The sequence below is a fragment of the Salvelinus namaycush genome, chromosome 40 (genome assembly GCF_016432855.1).
Source record: "Salvelinus namaycush isolate Seneca chromosome 40, SaNama_1.0, whole genome shotgun sequence".
Taxonomy (NCBI): domain Eukaryota; kingdom Metazoa; phylum Chordata; class Actinopteri; order Salmoniformes; family Salmonidae; genus Salvelinus; species Salvelinus namaycush.
This window is the reverse complement of record NC_052346.1, coordinates 3,728,642-3,753,239: the sequence shown is the minus strand read 5'-3', so window position 1 is coordinate 3,753,239 and position 24,598 is coordinate 3,728,642. Positions and strand designations below refer to the sequence as shown.

The window sequence follows — 24,598 nt, the reverse complement described above, 5'->3', positions numbered from 1 at the left end:
AGGGTAAGGTGTTTAGTCCCAGGGTCCTTAGCTTAGTTATGAGCTTTGAGGGCACTATGGTGTTGAATGCTGAGCTGTAGTCAATGAACATCATTCTCACATAGGTGTTCCTTTTGTCCAGGTGGGAAAGGGCAGTGTGGAGTGCGATTGAGATTGCGTCATCTGTGGATCTGTTGGTGCGGTATGCGAAATGGAGAGGGTCTAGTGTATCCGGGATTATGCTGTTGATGTGAGCCATGACCAGCCTTTCACAGCACTTCATGGCTACCGACGTCAGTGCTACGGGTCAGTAGTCATTTAGGTAGGTTACCTTCGCTTCCTTGGGCACAGCGACTATGGTGGTCTGCTTGAAACATGTTGGTATTACAGATTCGGGCAGGGAGAGGTTGAAAATGTCAGTGAAGACAGTTGCCAGTTGGTCCGCGCATGCTTTGATAACACGTTCTGGTAATCTGCCTGGCCCCATGGCTTTGTGAATGTTGACCTGTTTAAAGGTCTTGCTCACATTGGCTGCCGAGAGTGTTATCACATAGTCGTCCGGAACAGCTGGTACTCTCATGCTTCAATTTTGCTTGCCTCGAAGTGAGAGTAAAAGTCATATAGCTTGTCTGGTAGGCTCGCGTCACTGGGAAGCTCACGGCTGGGATTCCCTTTGTAGTCCGTAATAGTTTTCAAGCCCTGCCACATCTGACGAGCGTCAGAGCTGGTGTAGTGGGATTCAATCTTAATCCTCTATTGATGCATTGCCTGTTTGATGGTTCGTCTGAGGGCATAGCGGGATTTCTTATAAGCATATCTAGCCTTTAGCTCGATACGGATGTTTCTGGTAATCCATGGCTTCTGGTCGGGATATACAGTGGGGCAAAAAAGTATTTAGTCAGCCACCAATTGTCCAAGTTCTCCCACTTAAAAAGATGAGAGAGGCCTGTAATTTTCATCATAGGTACACTTCAACTATGACAGACAAAATGAGAAAGAAAATCCAGAAAATCACATTGTAGGATTTTTAATGAATTTATTTGCAAATTATGGTGGAAAATAAGTATTTGGTCACCTACAAACAAGCAAGATTTCTGGCTCTCACAGACCTGTAACTTCTTCTTTAAGAGGCTCCTCTGTCCTCCACTCGTTACCTGTATTAATGGCACCTGTTTGAACTTGTTATCAGTATAAAAGACACCTGTCCACAACCTCAAACAGTCACACTCCAAACTCCACTATGGCCAAGACCAAAGAGCTGTCAAAGGACACCAGAAACAAAATTGTAGACCTGCACCAGGCTGGGAAGACCGAATCTGCAATAGGTAAGCAGCTTGGTTTGAAGAAATCAACTGTGGGAGCAATTACTAGGAAATGGAAGACATACAAGACCACTGATAATCTCCCTCGATCTGGGGATCCACGCAAGATCTCACCCCGTGGGGTCAAAATGATCACAAGAACGGTGAGCAAAAATCCCAGAACCACACGGGGGGACCTAGTGAATGACCTGCAGAGAGCTGGGACCAAAGTAACAAAGCCTACCATCAGTAACACACTACGCCGCCAGGGACTCAAATCCTGCAGTGCCAGATGTGTCCCCTTGCTTAAGCCAGTACATGTCCAGGCCCGTCTGAAGTTTGCTAGAGAGCATTTGGATGATCCAGAAGAAGATTGGGAGAATGTCATATGGTCAGATGAAACCAAAATAGAACTTTTTGGTAAAAACTCAACTCGTCGTGTTTGGAGGACAAAGAATGCTGAGTTGCATCCAAAGAACACCATACCTACTGTGAAGCATGGGGGTGGAAACATCATGCTTTGGGGCTGTTTTTCTGCAAAGGGACCAGGACGACTGATCCGTGTAAAGGAAGGAATGAATGGGGCCATGTATCGTGAGATTTTGAGTGAAAACCTCCTTCCATCAGCAAGGGCATTGAAGATGAAACGTGGCTGGGTCTTTCAGCATGACAATGATCCCAAACACACCGCCCGGGCAACGAAGGAGTGGCTTCGTAAGAAGCATTTCAAGGTCCTGGAATGGCCTAGCCAGTCTCCAGATCTCAACCCCATAGAAAATCTTTGGAGGGTGTTGAAAGTCCGTGTTGCCCAGCAACAGCCCCAAAACATCACTGCTCTAGAGGAGATCTGCATGGAGGAATGGGCCAAAATACCAGCAACAGTGTGTGAAAACCTTGTGAAGACTTACAGAAAACGTTTGACCTCTGTCATTGCCAACAAAGGGTATATAACAAAGTATTGAGATAAACTTTTGTTATTGACCAAATACTTATTTTCCACCATAATTTGCAAATAAATTCATAAAAAATCCTACAATGTGATTTTCTGGATTGTTTTTCTCATTTTGTCTGTCATAGTTGAAGTGTACCTATGATGAAAATTACAGGCCTCTCTCATCTTTTTAAGTGGGAGAACTTGCACAATTGGTGGCTGACTAAATACTTTTTTGCCCCACTGTATACGTACGGTCACTGTGGGGACGACGTCGTTATGCACTTATTGATGAAGCCGATGACTGAGATGGTATACTCCTCAATGCCATTGGATGAATCGCGGAACATATTCCAGTCTGTGCTAGCAAAACAGTCCTGTAGCATAGCATCCGCATCATCTGACCACTTCCGTATTGAGCGAATCACTGGTACTTCCTGCTTTAGTTTTTGCTTGTAAGCAGGAATCAGGAGGATAGAATTATGGTCAGATTTGCCAAACGTAGCTTCTCTGTCCTGCCGATGCATGGAAAATCCCGCCAACTCTATATTTTCCATGTCATCGTTCAGCCACAACTATGTGAAACATAAGATATTACAGTTTTTAATATCCCGTTGGTAGGATAGTCTTGATCGTATATCATCCATTTTTTTCCCGATGATTGCACATTGGCCAATAGAACGGGTGGTAGTGGAAGTTTACTCACTTGCCTACAAATTCTCAGAAGGCAGCCAAATCTCTGCCGCCTTTTTCTCCTTTTCTTCACGCAAATGATGGGGATTTGGGCCCTTTCCCGAGAAAGCAGTATAACCTTCAAGTCGGACACGTTAAAGAAAAAATCGTCGTCCAGTACTTGGTGAGTAATCGCTGATGTGATGTCCAGAAGTTATTTTCGGTCATAGACGGTAGCAGCAACATTATGTACAAAATAAGTTAAAAAATAAGTTACAAACAATGCAAAAAAACTAACAAAACAGCACAGTTGGTTTGGAGCCCGTAAAACGGCAGCCATCCCCGCGGGCGCCATTCTAACAGTCTATAAATACATTTGAATTACATTTGAATTGATTCTTGATCAAAACCTCTGCCCCATCACTGTGAATCTCTCTACAGCAACGGCCATGCATTGGTCTCAAAACATACAATGTTGTGCAAACCTAAGCCCAGGCCCAACCCTAATAAATTCTCAAATTAGAATGGAACCCACCACTTGTGTGCGTGGCCAAAGAGCAACTCTCTCATCACTACCAACCAGCTATAAAGTGGTTACAATAACACAGAAGCCAAGCATTACCCATATTGACTACTGTGTTTAGATACAGCCACCAATCATCATTTATATTTCAGAATGTCTGTGTGAAAAGAGAACACTATGCAGGTTTCCATTGAAAACAATGTCGCAAAAAAGATATATTGCGACATGTGCAATGGAAATGGCAGCTATAGGAGAAATGTTCTAAATATTGACAACATTTGTATCCCTTCAACGGGATGGATTTTTCGTTTGTCAAACTTTCCTTACTTTCCTTCTGTTTTTAACCTTAATTGGTTAAAAATGAATTTAAACTTATGCAATATGAAAACCACAAAACAAAAACATAGCCAAGTCGGCAGTGGTGAATGAAAATGCAATTAAGGCGATACAAATGCATCATGCGTGTTAAGTTCTATTTTAAATTCACCATATGTTTATTGCATTAAAAGTTTAGTAGTGATTTAAATGCATATAAGGTGGTTTCCCAGACACAGATTAAGCCTAGTGTTGGACACTTTTTCTTTTGTTTATGGTGATTCGCCATTAAATCTTTATTTTCAGACAAGTGCTAGGCTTCATCTGTGTCTGGTGAAACCATCCCATAGTGTTTTAAATGAATCATTAATTGCACCCTGAGGGAATAACAACACACATCTAGGTTTTTGAATGACGCTTTTAACATGGTGTGAAACTGCATCCGGTTTTAAAAGGGTATCCACCTAAAACAAGTGGGTAGAGCAAAGGGTTGAGAGGGTGAAAATAATACAATTGGAATACAACCATAATGTCATAAAAGAGGCTTACTGTAGGGTAAGGCAAACATTTTCAGAAATGTTCCTAGGCTTAAATGAAATGTTTCTAGCAAAACAGCCCCCACAACCTTTTTATCATCAATTTATCTCAGCCAATCATCAGTCATTTGTGTAAGTGCTGTGCTTGTTGAATGTCCTTCCCTATAAGCGTGCTGATGTCAATTTGTTTACTGTAAAATAGCATTGTATCTGGTCAAAACAAATTTCCAAAAGTTTACTAAAGGTTGGTAACAGGCTGATTGGTCGGCTATTTGAGCCAGTAAAGGGGGCTTTACTATTCTTAGGTAGCGGAATGACTTTTGCTTCCCTCCAGGCCTGAGGATACACACTTTCTAGTAGGATTAAATTGAAGATATGGTAAATTGATCAATTAAAGAATTCAATATTGTCTGCTATTATCCTCAGTAATTTTCAAACCAAGTTGTCAAACCACGGTGTCTTGTCGTTGTTGATAAACCATTTTTTCACCTCTTCCACACTCACTTTACAGAATCAAAAATTACAATTCTTGTCTTTCATCATTTTTGTCAGATATACTTGGATGAGTAGCGTCAGTGTTTGTTGCCAATTCAAACATCGTTAAAGTAGTTGGCAATATCAGTGGGTTTTGTAATGAATGAGCCATCTGATTCAATGAATGATGGAGCGGAGTTTGCCTTTTTTCCCAAAATTTAATTTAAGGTGCTCCAAAGCTTTTTACTATTATTCTTTATGTCATTGATCTTTGTTTCATAGCGTAGTTTCTTCTTCTTTTTATTCAGTTTAGTCACATGATGTCTCAATTTGCAGTACGCTTGCCAATCAGTTGTGCAGCCAGACTTATTTGCCATTCCTTTTGCCTCATCCCTCTCAACAATAAAATGTTTAAATTCCTCATCAATCCACGGGGATTTAACAGTTTTAACAGTCATTTTCTTAATGGCTGCATGCTTATTAGTAACTGGGATAAGTCATTTCATAAATGTGTCAAGTGCAACATCTGTTTGCGCCTCATTACACACCACGGACCAACAAATATTCTTTACATCAACATAGGAATCGTTGCAAAACTTCTTTCAGGAACAAAGGGATGGTATGCCCCCACACTCTAAGTCAATTTGAGCGGTGTTACATTCCTTGGGTTTTTATTGACAGGGAGATGAAATGAGGAGGGGGAGATCGATAGAGGACATACTGCATAGAGGTACGGTGGGACCAGAACTCAATCCCAAGCAGGCAGAGGTCTGCCTACCATAATACATTGGTGGGTGCTTATATTTGTCCTGTTACACACCTGTACAATGTGTATCTTGCAAATCCCAACTCCCCCTGAGACACCCGCAGAGTGAGGTCACGACCAGGGTCACCATTTTCCAGCGCCCTTGGAGGGTTAACGTCCTTGCTCAAGAGCACAGCGACATATTTTTTTTCACCTTGTCAACTCCGGGTTAGGAACCAGCAACCTTTCAGTTACAAGCCCAACACTCTAACCTCCAGGCTATCCTGCCGCCACGTGCCAAGGGCAGCAGAATTAACTGCTTGACCAAACTCAGGCACATCAATCTGAGTGTTAAACTAACAGGAATACTTGACATACCATCACAGGGCAACCTAGTACTTCTGACCCTGGCACCCCTGTGACTGCCAACAAAAACATCTGGCATTTCTCTGGAAAGGGCGCAAATTTCACACCTTGTGCCAAGCTGTCAACGGAGTCTCAGTCACTCACATGGAACACAGTGCAGTGCAGTGCAGTGCAGTGCAGTGTGTGTGTGTGTGTGTGTCTCTCTCTCTCTCTCTCTCTCTCTCTCTCTCTCTCTCTCTCTCTCTCTCTCTCTCTCTCTCTCTCTCTCTCTCTCTCTCTCTCTCTCTCTCTCTCTCTCTCTCTCTCTCTCTCTCTCTCTCTCTCTCTCTCTCTCTCTCTCTCTCTCTCTCTCTCTCTCTCTCTCTCTCTCTCTCTCTCTCTCTCTCTCTCTCTCTCTCTCTCTCTCTCTCTCTCTATGTGGGTGTGTGAATGCTAATGTATGAGATTGGGTCAGGCACTACTCAAGCATCTCCTTGAGGCGGCAGGTAGCCTAGTGGTTAGAGCGTTGGGCCAGTAACCAAAAGGTTGCTGGATCGAATCCCCGAGCTGACAAGGTAAAACATCAGTCATTGTAAATAAGAATTTGTTCTTAACTGACTTGCCTAGTTAAATAAAGACACATAAAAAAATCTCCTTTATGCTTACATTCCTTCAGCGCAGGGGTTAAAGTTTCAAAGTTTCCCCTAGATGCTGATCATGGGTCAGATTTGCATTTTCCAGACTAATGGTTAATGTTAGGATTTAAGGGAGGGGTAGCTGATCCTAGATCTGTACCGAACGGAAACGTGTCGCCTGGAGCCTGCCTGGTGTTGAAAGGCAGATGGATGGGCTCCCAAGCCTTGGAATCCAGTTGTTGAGTTTCAACACACCATGGCCACATCCCCATTGCTTATGTGTTTGGGCCCTGGTCAAAAGTAGTGCACTAAATAAGGAATAGGGTGCCATTTGGGACACATCCCATCTTTTAGTTCCCATGTATTTAAATTGAGTATTTTCCCTCCACATAACTCTGCTATTTGTAACTGTTATGAGGAAAGTCCTGAAAGTGATGTTATGAAGGTCGTAACACTCGGAGTAAAATACCACAAACCAGACGGAAACCGCAAACGTTATTTGATAAGTTTGATGCAAAGTAAACAGCTGCCCATGGCAACGTCATATCACTGAGTCACAGTGTAAACTTGTATAAGTTATGTTAGCCACATGCTAACACCTGAGCTACTAACTCTGCTCTGAGGTATTGAATGACAAACAGATGTTCACAGCATGTTCATTCTCTAACCGTGGCATGTGGAACCCATCTCGGTGTTGCCACGGCAATGTCATTGGCCCCCTGCCCCCACAGTGAAGCATGCTGTGCCAGGAGCCACGGCGTTGCTATGACAATGGTCGGTTGAAAAAGATGGTGGTTGGTTCTCGTGTGTGACTGACTGACTGAAAGTAGGGGAAGCAGCCAGTGCTTTCATGGTAAAAGGTGGCACAAATTTACACCAGGTTACTATACAAGAAGGAATAGTCACAGCACAGTACTGCACACGTATACCATGTACCAAGTCTGATTCAAAGGAGAAATCTCACAAATGACCCCTGAATAAATAAAATAAGTCTGAAATTGGATGAAGTTGCCCCTAGACCAGGGCTGTTCAATGTCGGTCCTGGACGGCCAAAACACTCATTTGCATCCTCTCCTTCTGATCAAGGACCGATTTAGACCTGGAACACCAGGTGAGTGCAAATAACTACCAGTTAGAAACAAAAAACTGAATTGGACAACCTTGCCCTTGATCTTGGGTCAGTTTTGCTTTTGCCCACTAATGATTAAAGAGCGACTGAACGCAGAAATCTGAAGAAATCTCTAATAAATTGACATTTTTGCAGAGGGGATTTCAGTAGCACAATTTTACATCTACAGTTGAAGTCGGAGGTTTACATACACTTAGGCTGGAGTCATTAAAACTCGTTTTTCAACCACTCCACAAATTTCTTGTTAACAAACTATAGTTTGGCAAGTCAGTTAGGACATCTACTGTGTGTATCACAATTTCCAGTGGGTCAGAAGTTTACATACACTAAGTTGACTGTGCCTTCATACAGCTTGGAAAAGTCCAGAAAATTATGTCATGGCTTTAGAAGCTTTTGATAGGCTAATTGACATCATTTGAGTCAATTGGAGGTGTACCTGTAAATGTATTTCAAGGCCTACCTTCAAACTCAGTGCCTCTTTGCTTGACATCATGGGAAAATCAAAATAAATCAGCCAAGACCTCAGACATTTTTTTGTAGACCTCCACAAGTCTGGTTCATCCTTGGGAGCAATTTCCAAACACCTGAAGATACCACGTTCATCTGTACAAACAATAGTACGCAAGTATAAACACCATGGGACCACGCAGCCGTCATACCGCTCAGGAAGGAGACGCGTTCTGTCTCCTAGAGATGAACGTACTTTGCTGCAAATCAATCCCAGAACAACAGCAAAGGACCTTGTGAAGATGCTGGAGGAAACAGGTATTATATCCACAGTAAAACGAGTACTATATCGAAATAACCTGAAAGGCCGCTCAGCAAGGAAGAACCACTGCTCCAAAACTACAGTTTGCAACTGCACATGGGGACAAAGATCGTACTTCTTGGAGAAATGTCCTCTGTTCTGATGAAACAAAAATAAAACTGTTTGGCCATAATGACCATCGTTATGTTTGGAGGAAAAAGAAGGATGCTTGCAAGCTGAAGAACACCATCCCAACCGTGAAGCACGGGGGTGGCAGCATCATGTTGTGGGGGTGCTTTGCTGCAGGAGGGACTGGTGCACTTCACAAAATAGATGGCATCATGAGGTAGGAAAATTATGTGGATATATTGAAGCGACATCTCAAGACATCAGTCAGGAAGTTAAAGCTTGGTCGCAAATGGGTCTTTCAAATGGACAATGACGCCAAGCATACTTCCAAAGTTGTGGCAATGTGGCATAAGGATAACAAAGTGGAGGTATTGGAGAGGCAATCACAAAGCCCTGACCTCAATCCTATAGAAAATGTGTGGACAGAACTGAAAAAGCGTGTGCGAGCAAGGAGGCCTAGAAAACCTGACTCAGTTACACCAGCTCTGTCAGGAGGAATGGGCCAAAATTCTCCCAACTTATTTTGGGAAGCTTGTGGAAGGCTACCTGAAACATTTGACCCAAGTTAAACAATTTAAAGGCAATGCTACCAAATACTAATTGAGTGTATGTAAACTTCTGACCCAGTGGGAATGTGATGAAATAAATAAAGCTGAAATAAATCACTCTCTCTACTATTATTCTGACATTTCACATTCTTAAAATAAAGTGGTGATCCTAACTGACCTAAGACGGGGAATTTTTACTAGGATTAAATATCAGGAATTGTGAAAAACGGAGTTGAAATGTATTTGGCTAAGGTGTATGTAAACTTCCGACTTCAACTGTAGCTAATGTGTTTGGTGCAGTATTTCTCAAGTAAAACAATGTGAGTCCAATCCGCTGTGCTGCTGGTCAAGTCTGTCTCACTGTGTGTTCTGCTGTACGATTGGATAGACCACAATCACTGCAGTTGTTTACCACGTGGTAGTGGGCAAGTGGGCATTGTTGAAATCAAAACCCAAACCACAAGTAAGTCACGATGAAGTCTTGTACACAAATCTCACAAAATTCAGTTTGGACGATACTGACTTTACGACCAAAATGAACTTCTACGGGATCGGGCAGAAAGCTTAAATTCTTGTTAATCTAACTGCACTGTCCAATTTACAGTAGCTATTACAGTAAAAGAATACCACGCTATTGTTTGAGGAGAGTGCACAATTATGAACTTGAAAATGTATTAATTACCCAATTAGGTACATTTGGGCAGTCTTGATACAACGTTTTGAACAGATGTTCATTGGATCAGTCTGCACATACAATGCTACCATCTAGTGCCCAAAATCTAAATTGCGTCTGGGCTGGAATAATACATTATGGCCTCTCTTGAATTTCGAAGATGGTTTAAAAAAAGAAAAGTTTTTTATTTGTATTATTTTTTACAAGATCTAATGTGTTATATTCTCCTACATTCATTTCACATTTCCACAAACGTCAAAGTGTTTCCTTTCAAATGGTATGAAGAATATGCACATCCTTGCTTCAGGTCCTGAGCTACAGGCAGTTAGATTCTGGTATGTCATTTTAGGCAAAAATTGAAAAAAAGGGTCAGCTCCTACTTGCACTTTGTCATTAATAGATGTTTCTGACTACTATCGATGTCACATATGCTATTTTCAACGAGAGAACTTGGTTCTTGAGTTCAGTTAAGGTTTAAGGTTTAGATTAGGGGAGGGGAAGCTGATCCTAGATCTGTACCTAGGGAAAATGTCACCCCCCAGCTGAAACAGCCACAGCGCTTTCTGCAGACTGCTGTGTTAGTCCAATGGGTACGAGGACAGGTGAAGGTCCAGTCAACGACTGACTAACTCATCAGCCCGTCATTCCAATCTCCATTGAAGCACCCACTTAAACATCCGCGTTTTAACTCCACGTTACCCACCCACTTTCCTTTTCCCATGGCCCATATAACCCCAAGACCATTTGCATCCCAAATGGCACCCTATTCCCTACATAGAGCACTACTTTTGAACTCTGGTCAAAATTGGTGCACTATATAGGTAGAGGGTGACATTTGGGACCCAAGCCCAGGAGTCTCTGGCTTTATAATGGAGTGTATAATGAAATGAGGAAATCCACTCAGGCTACGCAGTGAAGTCTGATTAGCTCTGATACTGAGCTCATGATGTCATGATAAGGAGGGGTTGAAATGAATGCGGGACAGTGGTGATGGACGATGGAATAGGGCTTAATGCATCGGAATGTGGTTTTATGAAGAGGATGAGGTCATAAAGAGAGCGAGCATCCGTCTGTTATTGCGGTTCGGGCAAAGCGAGAGCATAAGGGACTCCTACATGCTCCTGAACGCTCAGCTCTATAATTTTTTTAGGGGCCGTATGGGAGTGATAACTCTTTCCCGCTTCACCCTCTCCAGAGTAGGGCTTTGATTGACACATGTTGGTGTGCTAGGAGGCGCTGGTGGAATTGGGAAGCTCAAGAACATATCAAGGGAATACCGTGTCTGCCTATTTCCTGCTTTCGAGAAATGACTAGAGCACCCCGAGCCTTGTTTTTTATAGGATTACGTGTTTTTAGGGGGATTCACATTAGAATGTGAAATTAGGTTTCAAATTAATTCACAACACCCCTTCGACCTAGCCCCGAAAAAGAAAACAAGTAAAAAAACATATTATAAAAAGGTCATACATTTGTAGAATTCAGGAGATCAAAAAGACAAAGACCAGACATTCAGAACTGACAAACAGGAAGTAGAAGAGAAAAAAAAGCAAAGAAATTAGCAGAATTTCTAGGATATCAAAAATACAAAGGCCAGGTATTCAGAACTGGCAGAGGAAGAAGAAAACGGAGTCGAAATGTGACTCAGCAGATAGGCCTTTTATTAGAGCGAGACGACTTCTGTCTCAAAGTGGGGAAATGATAAGACCTTGACATGAAGATTAGAAACAAACCCAACAAAGCATGAAAAGATGTCTGAGGCACCAAATGAGGGACCGTGACCCTGTGAACGTGGCCGACTCCATATAATGGGGTGTGACAGTGGATTTGTCATGCGGCGCGATAGAGGATTTATTGTGTCCTTCCATGACCGTGCTTGAGTGGGAGTGAGAGACACACACACGTTGATACAGACCCACACTCTTACAGACAGTCAGACAGACTGACACAGACAACGCACTCGCACAGACTGACAGTCCTGGCTCTCAGAAGTAGAAGGAGCATAATGGGACAGACACTCAAATTGAAAGTAATGTATAGTGTGAGGCCTGGCAGCCATATTTAATTTTTTTTGGAGTTCCCCTTAAATTGATGCTTACCACAATATCTTTGAGGTTCTCTGTATCCTATATGGAATATCCTAAAGATTAGAGACAAAAAACATGCATAGATACCACGCATTACAAATACATAATATCACGTCTGGATAATCTCTTTTTTGTCAGAATCGTGTTCATTAGGCACCAAATGCAGAAAAATGGCCTGAAACACGAATGGAAAACCTGTCCAATAAGAAAGCTCATTCACATTTTCCTTTGTAGAACAACACAACACTAATGAACACAACCCATATAAGGTAAATGGGTCAGGGTGTTTCAACCCAGTCTGGGTTGTATTGACTAAGCATCAAACAGAAGAAAACAAATTGAAACTGGAAGGCGGCTACCTGGACTAAATGCACATTTCTTTTTCTGTTGCAAAACGTTTTGATAAGGTGTGCACTAATGAACAAGGCCCAGGTGGCGTGAAGGGTGTCAAGGTGTTTCACCATAGTCTGGGTACAGGGTACAGACAGTGATCTGTGGAAGTTTAAGGGTGCATCCCAAATGACACCCTATTCCCTAAGGGCCCGATCCGACTTAAGAAATGTATGCCTTTTAAACACACTTCACAGTAGTTGGTATTTAGACTTACCTTATGCAGGTGCGTAACGGCCTTTGCAAGCGTGGTTCCCTTATTTATGCACATTTTGGGTTAGGAAATATGAATGAATCATAAGGTTTGGAGAGCCTTTACGCACAAAATAGATTGATGAATCAGAAATACAGTGGTTTGATTCATCCTGAAAGTAGTCATATTCAAGTTCAATCCATGAGTTATAGGAAGGTGGGGGGAAAAAAGTGGACAATAAGGGTTGAACAATAGTCCTATAAATATACCCTAATCATTTAACTGTATGAAAACGGTCCAGTGAACCGTGCTCCAGGTTTAACCTGCTACGTGTGGTCTGTGTTCCATACTGATTCAAGTAGGCTACATGTCCCAAATGATTGCACAACGTTAGCCTAAAATGATCGACTACTGATAGCGACCCTCAGGAACAACTACACAGACATGAGAGGAAAGGTAAACGGAATGGAATGATGCAAAATGTAAAAGCTACACATTTAAGAAAACTAACACGAAAGTAATAGTTACACTGAACAAAAATAAACACAACAATTTCAAAGATTTTACTGAGTTACAGTTGTTATAAGGAACATGACTGGGAATACAGATATGCATCTGTTGGTCACAGAAACCTTCAAAAAAAGTAGGTGGCCTATGGAATGTTGTACCACTCCTCTTCAATGGCTGTGCTAAGTTGCTGGATATTAGCGGGAAATGGAACACATTCTCATACACATTGCTGCATGTCTGGTGAGTATGCAGGCCATGGAAGAACTGGGACATTTTCAGCTTCCAGGAATTGTGTAGAGATCTTTACGACATGGGGCCGTGCATTATCATGCCGAAACATGAGGTGATGGCGGCGGATAAATGGCACGATAATGGACCTCAGGATCTTGTCATGGTATCTCTGTGCATTCAAATCGCCATCGATAAAATGCAATTGTTTTCGTTGTCCGTAGCTTATGCCTGCCCATACCATAACCCCACCTCCACCATGGGGCACTCTGTTCACAATGTTGACATCAGCAAACCGCTCACACACACAACGTCATACATGTGGTCTGCAGTTGTGAGGCGGGTTGGACATACTGCCAAATTCTCTAAAACGACGTTCGGAGGCGGCTTATGGTAGAGAAATGAACATTAAATTATCTGGCAACAGCTCTGGTGGACATCCCTGCAGTCAGCATGCCAATTGTACACTCTCTTGAAACTTTTAACATCTGTGGCATTGTGTTGTGTGACATATCTGCAGATTTTAGAGTGGCCTTTTATTGTCCCCAACACAATGTGCACATGTGTAATGATCATGTTTAATCTGCTTCTTGATATGCCACCCCTGTCAAGTGGATGGATTATTTTGGCAAAGGAGAATTGCTAACTAACAGGGCTGAAAACAAATTTGTGCACAAAATGAGAGAAATAAGCTTTGAGTGAGAATGGAATATTCCTGGAATCTTTTATTTCAGCTCAAAACATGGGACAAACACTTTACATGTTGCGTTTATATTTTTATTCAGTGAATAAACGTCTGTGGGTATTACCGACAGTGACTCCTGATAGTGGCTAATATTTAACATGTTACAAATTGTAAAAAAAAAACGGAAAAAAGCTTGGGTATATAATTAAAACATTTTAAAGTGCATACATCAACTCGGCAGGTTCAGCCCTACAAACCTATAGCTTGGTATTCCAAATTTCATCCACGCAAATTATGAGAGCACACAATAAAATCTTTGATTAACTGCATAGCTATTTACAGCCTAATTCACTGAGGAAAATGGGTCACAGTACATATGTTATTCATGGTTTCCTCGTGCGTAAAAGGTCGTGGCATTAAGTCAAGGTCAGAATACAGCTGTAGACACACCTCAAACACACCTTTATTTCTTAGGTCTCCACCCAAAACGAATAGCGGGTGAACAGCATGCTATTATCATGCATAAATTCACAGTCAGAATATGTAGAGAGTGCATTAAAGGGAATTACGTTCCATTTACGCATGCTTAACTCGGGTCAGAATCGTCCCCAATATGCCTTACTGGCCCTGGTCAAAAGCAATGCACTATGTAGGAAATAGGGTGCCATTTGGGATGAAACACAGTGACTGGCCTCGGCAGTAATTAAACACTAACTGATAAAATGAGCCCTCAACAGATTCTAATTATCCTCATTTCAACCTCTAATTCCACCAATCAGCCAGAACTTCCATTTCTGTGGGAGCAAATTGGGAGGTAATCACTTCAGCACAGAGATCTCCTCAGTCTTAATTGTTGAGGGTGATTCAGTCTTTATCAGCATTAAGAATGGGACTGCGTCCCAAATAGCACCCTATTCCCTAAATAGTGCAATACTTTTGACTAGAGCCCTATGAGCTGGTCCAATGGGCCCTGGTCAAAAGCATGGCACTATGTAGAGAATAGGGTGCCATTTGGGACGCACCCTGGGCCTCTCTGTTATCGTAGGGGGCTAATTTATCTCCAATGGGAAGGCTAAACTGGGTTGAAAATCTTAATGAATCATTTGGGCGAGATGAGTCATCATATTGGCGATTGATAATCGGGATCGTTTGCATAACTTCGCAATTTCATCATCCTGTAAAATGAGACAGCTAAATTGGTGAACAATAAATGGATGTATCTTTGCATACTGTATATGATCATTTACAATGTATATTTAATGCACAGCACAATAGAAAAACATCCGTTTACAAACAAAGGTTAAAATGTATCATCATTAACGTACAATATGACATGATCAGCGGTCAGCGTTGTGATTCTTTACCATCACACAAGAGAAATGATATCAATGGAGAGAAAGGATAATAATCCCGGTGCATATGAGTAACATGTTAAAGTGTCTCTCTTAGGCCTTCATCACTAGAGACTGTGGCTATGTCCCAAATGGCACCGTATGCCCTATTTAGTGCACTACTTTTGACCAGGCCTCATAAGGCTATGGACACAGCCCATATGGGTTCTGCTCAAAAGTGCAGTATATAGGGAATAGGGTGCCATTCAGGACATGTGATGTGATGAATATAGTTAGTCAACACAGAACATTTCATTTGTTCAACAGTGTCTTTATGATTACATAACCCAAATTTGACATAGCCATTTTAAAATCATAAACATCACACACATTATACTTTACTTAAAAAAATACATTATGGGCAGCAGACTTTTGTTATAGGCAAACAACAGTTAATGGAAGGTTTTTAGCAAAGGCCACAACCAAATCAAAACAAATTCTAAAAACACCCACATCTAAAAGGCAGATGGAAGGGACACGGCAGGAAGGAAAAGATGCTTCGATGTGGACTTCATTTCCTGTTCCTCACCTCCTGTTCCTCCTGTTTCTTAGGATCAACTTCCTGTCCAGTGTCAACTTCTTGTCCAGTCGTCTTTTTGTCTTACGTTACCGTCCCTGGCCTCTCACTGTTGTTCCAGAAGGGGAGGGGCCTGTCTTTAAGTTTGTGCAAGCCAGCAACCCTGCAAGAGCTCGGCTGGTAATCAATTAAAAGTCTCTTTCCAATCTGTACATCATGTCTACCTCCAGTCATTCTGGACCCCTGTGAATCTAAAGTCATTATTTACATCCCCACACACGCACAAAGAAACATTTCTAAACATACATCTATACATACAGTACACACACAGACCCTTCACTGCTTCTAAAACATGTCAGCAGCTGAGAGGAGTGGTGTTCCGATGATGGCCTGGTCCATAAACCACCCCTTCCAAATGGCACCCTATTCCCTACATAGTGCACTACTTTTGACCTGGTCAAAAGAAGTGCACTAGATAGGGAATAGAGTGCCATTTGGGATGCAAACCCCTTCCCTACTGCTTTGATGTTTGTGGATCTCAAAGACCTGGATAGGTGTAAGCAGTATGGCTCAAGCCCATTGGACGTCTAGTTGGGAGCCTTATTACTTACATCAGTCTGATTCGTTCAGATCCAGAGACACCAAACGAGGTAGGGGGGATGTTTTCAGACGGGGGGGCTGTAGAGAAGCAACGAGTGCGTCTGATTTAGGGTTGGAGTAGTCAGTAATCGTTCCAAAATTCCCAGGTTTTACAGAACTCCCAGGATGGAAGATCCAGGGAATCAAGAAGAAATCAAATCAAATCAGGTAGAAACCTGGGAATCTTCCAACTGGGATTTCTGGGAAATCCGGAATTTTGGGAAAGTTACCAGAATTCTGCAACCCCAGTCTGAGTCCATCTATTGATCACACCTACACCGCTCCGATCATGGAGTTCTTCTGGCGTGGGTCTGGCTGCCTGCCGTCCCTGTAGCCGTCGTCGTGGCGCTCGGGGCTGGCGAAGCGGCCGGGGCTGGCGTCACGGTAACCGCCCCTGCCCACTGTCTCGTAGCGGGGGGCACGGGTGCCTGGTGCGGGGGGCACATCCTGGCGCTGGGCAGCCCGGTGGGGCGAGGTTTGGTAGTACCTGGGGTCCAACTGCGGTGGCCCAGCGGGCGAGTTGACCCGGGGCAGGCTGGAGGGGCGGGGCTGGGCCTCTCTAGGGGGGTAGTAGTTGTCTCGGCCGGGGTAACCGGGTGCTGTCCTAGACTGGGAGGGGTAGTCATTCGGATCCGTTCTCCTGCGACACACACACCCACACACAGAGGACAGAAACATTAGAGAGTGTAGACCATTTTTTCCCGAAAAATGTGTTTTCAGTCAACTTGTGTGTGTGCATACGATTGTGTGTAAATGCACATATCTGATTGAGTGTGTGAGTGTGTGACTCAGGGGGGGTAGCGCAGTAAGGAGGCTGCAGGCAGCTGGGTGTCTCGGATTCCCTCCCAGTGACTGTGGGGTGATTAGGGGGCTAAGCTCCTGGGGTAAGGAGACACTCAGGGTGACTCACAGAGGCAGGATGGATCACCTTTCACAGCCCCATTCACATTTTCCCTGCTCACGCTCTGCCCGGGCTAAGTTACACACACACAGCCAACAACCAGGACCAAAGCCCAAAACTAGGCCTTCTCTCAGGTCAGATAGAGGTGATAGTACAGGGGAAACTGCATTGGTAAATTCCCTGTACATTTTCATACATGCATTTGTGATACCAACTTGCTTTACTTTTTTTTTTTTTTACACACGCACGCACGCACGCACACGCACACACACACACACACACACTTCCCCAAGGTGGCATTACACACATGACCATAAACCACATCCCACCCACCAGCTCTACATCCGCTGAGGACAATAACATGTCCATCTATTCATCAATCCAGCCATCCCTCAATCTCTGGATGGAGAGACGGATAAAGGGATAGATTAATAGATGTGATGCTGTGAAAGGGTCATTTCAGGGCAGATTTGGCCTCTGTAAGCTGGTGGAAAGATGTTTAGGCTAGTGGGAAGACGGAGGAGGATGTGGAGGTGAAAGCCTGTTTCGGAGGCCTTGACCTGGGGTGAAGGCTCAGGTGCTTTCCAGGCTCAGGTGCTTTCCCCTCCCTCAAAACCCCCGCTGGCCGGCTGCTAATCACTAGTGATGAAACATCTGGCTTTCATTTCTCTCCATCTCTCGCCCTCTTCCTCTCCCGCCTTATCGCCTCTCTTGGCCCTTAGTGACATCATAGGGGCACCAAGTCTACATAAACCACATGCTGTTGATGTCTGGCATGCCGAGTCCACTGCCCCGCACACCAGAGATCTCCCAAGGGAAGCACATACATGACTTGTTATGACGCACAGTCAACAGGTGCAGAGCCGTCAACACTGAGCACGCCTGTGAGTGGACAGCGAGCTCTACTCTCGGAGAGATAGACAGAGGAGGGCACAACGAGGGCTTTTCAAACTCCATGTATACATGTATGTGAGTGTAAAGGTGATGGCGGATGTACATGTGTATCTAAATGTATGTCAGTATAATGGATGTGTGTGTGTATGTGGGTATGTATATGTACGTGTGTGTGTGCATGTTTGTGTGTGAGTGTATGTGAGTATGTGTAAGGTGTGTAATATACACTATATATACATAAAAGTATGTGGACACCCCTTCAAATGAGTGAATTCGGCTATTTCAGCGACACCCGTTGCTGACAGGTGTATAACATCGAGCACACAGCCATGCAATCTCCATGGACAAACATTGGCAATAGATTGGCCTTACTGAAGAGCTCATGGTCTCCATGTCCGAGCAGCCTAACAAGCCTAAAATCACCATGCGCAATGCCAACCGTCAGCTGGAGTGGTGTAAAGCTCGCTGCCATTGGACTCTGGAGCAGTGGAAACGCGTTCTCTGGAGTGATGAATCATGCTTTACCATCTGGCAGTCCGATGCCAGGAGAACACTACCTGCCTGAATGCAACTGTAAAGTTTGGTGGAGGAGGAATGAATGGTCTTGGCCTGATTGTCATGGTTCGAGCTAGACCCCTTAGTTCCAGTGAAGGGAAATCTTAACGCTACAGCATACAATGACATTCTAGATGATTCTGTGTTTCCAACTTTGTGGCAACAGTTTTGGGAAAGCCCTTTCCTGTTTCAGCATGACAATTCCCCCATGCAGAAAGGGAGGTCCATACAGAAATGGTTTGTCGAGATCAGTGTGGAAGAACTTGACTGGCCTGCACAGAGCCCTGACCTCAACCACATCAAAAACTTTTGGGATGAATTGGAACGCCGACTGCGAGCCAGGCCTAATCACCCAACATCATGCTCTTGTGACTGAATGGAAGCAGCAATGTTCCAACATGTAGTGGAAAGCCTTCCCAGAAGAGTGGAGGCTGTTATAGCAGCAAAGGGGCGACAAACTCCATGATTTTGGAATGAGATGTTAGACGAGCAGGTGTCCACATACTTTTGGCCATGTAATACAACCTGACAGAGGGAGGTGTGATCCTATCCACATGGGCCAAGTGAACGCTACCAATAACATGTCATGTAATGAATCTGACTCACACCTCTCAACTGTCACCACTCTATATCTGCATCCCAAATGGCACCCTATTCGCTATATAGCACACTACTTTTGACCAGGGACCATAAGGCTCTGGTCAAAAGTAGTGCACCATATAGGGTATAGGGTGCTATTTACATTTTGGGACACATGCTATACCACGCAAACTGCCCTTGAGATGTGGCCTGAAAATGGGGAGATGGTGTGTGTGGTGGGTTGTGTGTTCATTTCGTCTGTGTGTCTCTATGTGGCGTGTTGTGTGTGTGCGTCTATGCGCTGTGTGTGTGTGTGTGTGTGTGTGTGTGTGTGTGTGTGTGTGTGTGTGTGTGTGTGTGTGTGTGTGTGCATGCAATGACATTTGGGCATAGTTTCCACCTTACGACAAGGAGGAATTTGGCCCTGGTGAGTGAGGGGGGACTATTTGCACCTGCCCAAGGAAACGGAAGGATAATTATGCCCTGTGGTTCTTATCTGACCCCCAATAAACTCCATTGGTGGGAGGGAACACAGCTGGTAGCTAGCAGCCATGGAGGCCACGGAGAGGTTGCTTGGAGGGGATCTAACCCATTCTCTGGAGGGTCCATAGCACTTACTGACAATCTGCATAAGTGTGTGTATGCGTGCAAATGTTTCAGTTTGTTATTTTGGACATTCCAAAATAACAGACAGACGGAGGGATAGACATAGACATACATACATGGCAGGCTGAGTGCTAGAGACAGAGGCCAGACCAGGCTGGTTTCACATTAAAGGGATATTTGGCAACGTGGCATTTTATCTACTTCCCCAGAACTAGACACCCGTAGATTTCCATTCATTGCGCCAGTCGCAAAACTACCACCTTTAACTTCCTGGACACAGAGACATACACATGGTATCCACGAGTTCATCTGACTCTGGAGAAGTAGATAAAGGTGTTCATTGCCAAAATCTCAAACTATCCCTTTAAAGATAAAGGCTGCTTTAGAGAGAGGTTATTGTTAATCAAACCAGGCTAGATAAACATTGGGGAGAGGGCTTTCACACAGACAAGCATGCACACCGCCACGCACAAAATGTCTCTGTGTTTGCCATCGCTCCGTCTACTCTATAGTGAGTACAGTGTGAATTACACACAGTATCCCACTGAGACCTTTACACAGGAGTAACACGGACTAAAATGAGACTGAACAGCATCAACAATTCTATCAGATATCCTGGTGGCCAATTACTAAGTGGTAAAAATAAACTTCCCAGATTGAACTACTGCTACTTCAACTGGTTCAGATCTAAAACACATTGTCAGCCTTGACTAGATCTTTCCGTCTGTTTTGTGACCTCATTGGTCAGCAGTCGATGACTCATTCACTCAAAGTGTGTGTTTACACCCTTTGTTTTATTTATAAGGTCATGATTTCGTTTTCCAAAAATGCTTGTGCCTGCCTCGGTGACTGTCGGAGAGGGAGAGACCAAAAGAGGGAAACAGAAAGAGCACGAGCTCTCCAGGCAGCCAGAGCCCACATAATGCCTTTATGAAAGCCTAATGGCTAAACCGGTTTAATTTCCAAAACACTGATTTCATTACGGGCCCCTCGGTTTCATCGAAAACAGAGTTAGCGGGGGGAAGAGTACTGCGGCCTGCATTTACTCCGGACCGAAACGGCAACATACTGCCATGACGTCAAACAAAAAGGTCAAATCCCTTCTTAACAGGTTCCGCAGAGACTTGAAGAACCGATCAGGACCCATATTCACAACATTTCTCACAGGAGGAGTGCTGATCTAGAATCAGTTCACCCCTGTCCATGTAATTGTTTTCATTGTGATCATAAGGCACTCCTACTCTGAGACGCTTGATACATACAGCACCGGATCATGTCCCGCGTTAAGGAGCGTTGTGAATGAGGAAGACGGGACGGAAAGTCTACTGTTTAACTCTTCTCTTGGGTCTGAGAAACCTACAATTACTTAGCATGCCAATAAAAGGTCAATGAATTGAAATGATCTGAATTGAAACGAGAAGGGATGCGGTTAGTGAGAGACCAATGCTCATGCGCTGATCAAACATTTGCCCAGCATGCACCTGTTCAAGTGACATACAGTGCTGACGTGGCCATCTGTCGGGGAGCTAAGCCATGCTCACGAGAGAGAAAACGCGCACACAGCTCCAATCATGGATCATTAGGAGGAGAGAAGAGAAGAGACCGCGGATCAGGGGGTCGGAGACACTGTAGGTGTCGTGGAACAAAACGACAGACGAGACCAGGGAAGGTTAAAGTCAGGGGCAGTGTGTTTGTGTGGTCAGATTGGTCCTCAGGTGTTGAGGAGGACACACAGACAACCCTTCTGGTTTATGGCGTAGCGTTGCACTTTGTGAAGACATTTACATTACTACAGTAGTTCTGGAGTTAAATGTGCCATGCAGACCACACACACACACACACACACACACACACACACACACACACACACACACACACACACACACACACACACACACACACCCTAATTCATGAGGGTAATATCAGTCCTCCATCTGAAGCACTGGCCACCGGCTACACATTAAATCACACAATTATTAGCCCAGCGACCACCGTTCATGCACACAACCCCGGATCAGCAGTCTAATCCAATCACCTACGGGTCATGGGCCGTTCTGATTGGCTAACCTGGGGCTGAGCCGTGGAGCCCATGACCCAGTGCTTCAGAACAGTAATGACCTTAATGTGCTCCATATGGGATAGAGTGTGTGTGTGTTTTACCCCTCCCTCTCTCTCCCTCTCCTCTCCCTCCCTGTCCCCCCCATCACCAAAACCCCAGTCTAGGGAAAAGCTGATCCCCACTACAGGAGCAGGGGTTGGGATGGGGAGAATAGAGGGGTACCACCATTCCACCCTAAGGCACTGGACTTCCAGACATGCAGCCCCAGCCCCCCCCCCCCCCACACACACAGCCAGTGTCGGCTCCTTCCTCACAAAAGACAGGCCAAATGTATGCTAATGCAACACAGCCGCACAGCAGAGACACACTCATTTGAGAGGAAATGGCTTTCAATGAGCTGGGCCCGGGGGGATCTCGAAGCAAAGTTCAGCTCGGTTTGAAAAACACATTTATTTCACTTCCCTCTCTATTTCTCTCTCCCTCTTTCTGTATTTGTCCCCCTCCAAAATCCAGAAATATATTCCCCCAATCTCTCTCTCTTTGTTTTGTCAAATTCCTGGAATAAATTTAGGTCCCCTCGTCTTGGTATTGACGCTTCAGGGAGATGTAGTGTTTCTGGGGTACAGGGCTTGTGTTTCATCCTCGAGTGAACATCTAAAACAAGAGCGCAAACGTACAAGGTTTGGAATGAATCATTCGGAGGCAAGTGCGTGCGGCACTTCATTCTCTCTTTGTTCTGGTGCTGAAAACGTGCCGCTCCCCACCAGCGGTTTAATGCCCTGTCACTCTGTGTACTGTCGTCTCACACTGAGACTTGAACAAAGGCTTGTGGGGTTGACACCTCTCACTAAAATCAGAAGAGAGGGGGGCTAAGCGACAGCTCGGACATTTCTCTCGACAGTTCATTTAACCGCCTGCGATTCGACGCCGGTCGAGTGCGAGTCACCATGAGTTCGTCAGACATGTGTTAGCATAATCTTAGCATTAGCTCACAGTCTAGAACAGACAGTTCTCCAGACCCAATCAGTCACACTGCTCCTGTCAGTCTATGCTCTGTTTAGTTATAGTGCATCTCAGTCAGTGTGGCTCCACTCCCTTCTCCTTGGTGCCCCTCATATCAGCCGCAATAACCCGTGAAATGACTGCTCTCTCCGCACCGCTCCACTGTGTGCTCTGGTTGTCTCCCAGGCCCACCACACTGCACCCATCTATGGGGTGTGTCCTCCTGGTTAGCGCTGGGGGACTTTAACACAGCAGAGTGTGTGGGGGGTAGAGGGGAAAGAGCGTGTGAGTGTTTGAGTATATGTTACAGAAGATACTAAGTCTACATGTGTGCAAGTGACATTTGACATGAGGATGTTGAGCCAGACGGATAGAGTAACATGGTAATTGTTATATAATATAATGTAGAGCGTGCATACATTTCCGTATGGGTGGTCCCAGCCGGAATCTAACCCACGACTTTGGCATTGGGCCGTGCTCTACTAACTGAGCTGCACAGAACCGCATCATGCTCATGCATAATCTAGGTGGACCTCTGTGGCGCAGAGAAAGGATCCATCCACCGTCGATCCTTTCTGTCTCCCAGGAGCTGATCAGGGCTACTCCCGGGATGAGAGGCTCTCCCAAGGCAAACACTCCAGATTTAATTATAAGCTCTAAAGAGGATTACTCGCTCTGCTGCCGTGTGTGTGTGTGTGTGTGTGTGTGTGTGTGTGTATTGTGTGCGTGCGTGCGCGTGCTGATGGTGGCCTAAAACAGATAAGAATACAGACAGACAGATTTGCATGCACAGACACACACGCCAGGGTTGGACTCAATTCAAAATTGAAGGCAGTCAATTCAAGAAGTGATTTGAAATAAAATTCTGAATAAAAATTCAAATAGCTTTTATTTTTCAATTTATTGTAAAGTCATTGAAAATAAGAAATGCATTTTTTTTCTATTATTGAATTGTAATTCAAATGTACTTCCTGAAACGAACTGCCTTCATTTCAAATTGAGCCCAACCCTGACAGGCACACACAGCCTACCTGGAGTGGGCTGCGTACTGTCGCTCCACGTCCTCATAGCGGGGTGCCGGGCCGGTATCAGGTCCTCTCACGGCCACCTGTAGAGGAGAGAGGCACATAATGGTTAATGTTATTATTACTATTACACACCTGTCTGTCGGTCTCTGTCTACCCCCCCCCCCCCCCAACATCACTGGCTAAGCCTGCGGATGGCTTACTATTAGGGTTCATATAAGGGTTAGCGTTAGTTATACGGGTAAGAGTTAATATTGGTTAGTTGTAGCTGTAGCCTACAGTCAATTGAGACAGGACAAATAATGTTATTACAAATACCTGTCTGTCTACCCCCACCATCACTTGATAAGCCTCAGAATGGCTTAGTGGTAGGGAAGGGCTCTACAGAGCGACCATTTTACTCGCATATGCACCTACATATTTTGCTGTGTGACCAGGAATTTTAATTTAGACAAATTAAGGATTCTAGCTTTAATAGCTCAAATATTGTTTTACGTGTGCCTCCATTTTTCAATTTAGGTGCCCCCATGGTCCTTGTAAAAAAAGGGCGGTGTAGGGTTTGTAGTAATGGTTAGTGGAGGGGGGGGGCGACGACAAAAACATGTAATCCCCTGAAGAGAGCTCTTTACCTCCACATCCCACTCCTCTCACAACACA

General features: G+C 44.3%; 1 protein-coding gene across 1 annotated transcript in view; it reads right to left on the bottom strand.

Annotated features, from left to right (window-relative positions):
• Positions 1-13,851: 13,851 nt before the first annotated feature.
• The window catches only part of LOC120033764 (partitioning defective 3 homolog B-like), a 183,918-nt gene continuing 173,171 nt past the window's right edge, over positions 13,852-24,598 (bottom strand). Inside the window, exons 22-23 of the mRNA XM_038980218.1 lie at positions 23,948-24,024; positions 13,852-16,960 (exon numbers count right to left, since the gene is read on the bottom strand). Of these exons, the coding sequence (XP_038836146.1) occupies positions 16,594-16,960; positions 23,948-24,024 (444 nt within the window). The 3' untranslated portion in view covers positions 13,852-16,593. The remainder of the gene's footprint in view (positions 16,961-23,947; positions 24,025-24,598) is intronic.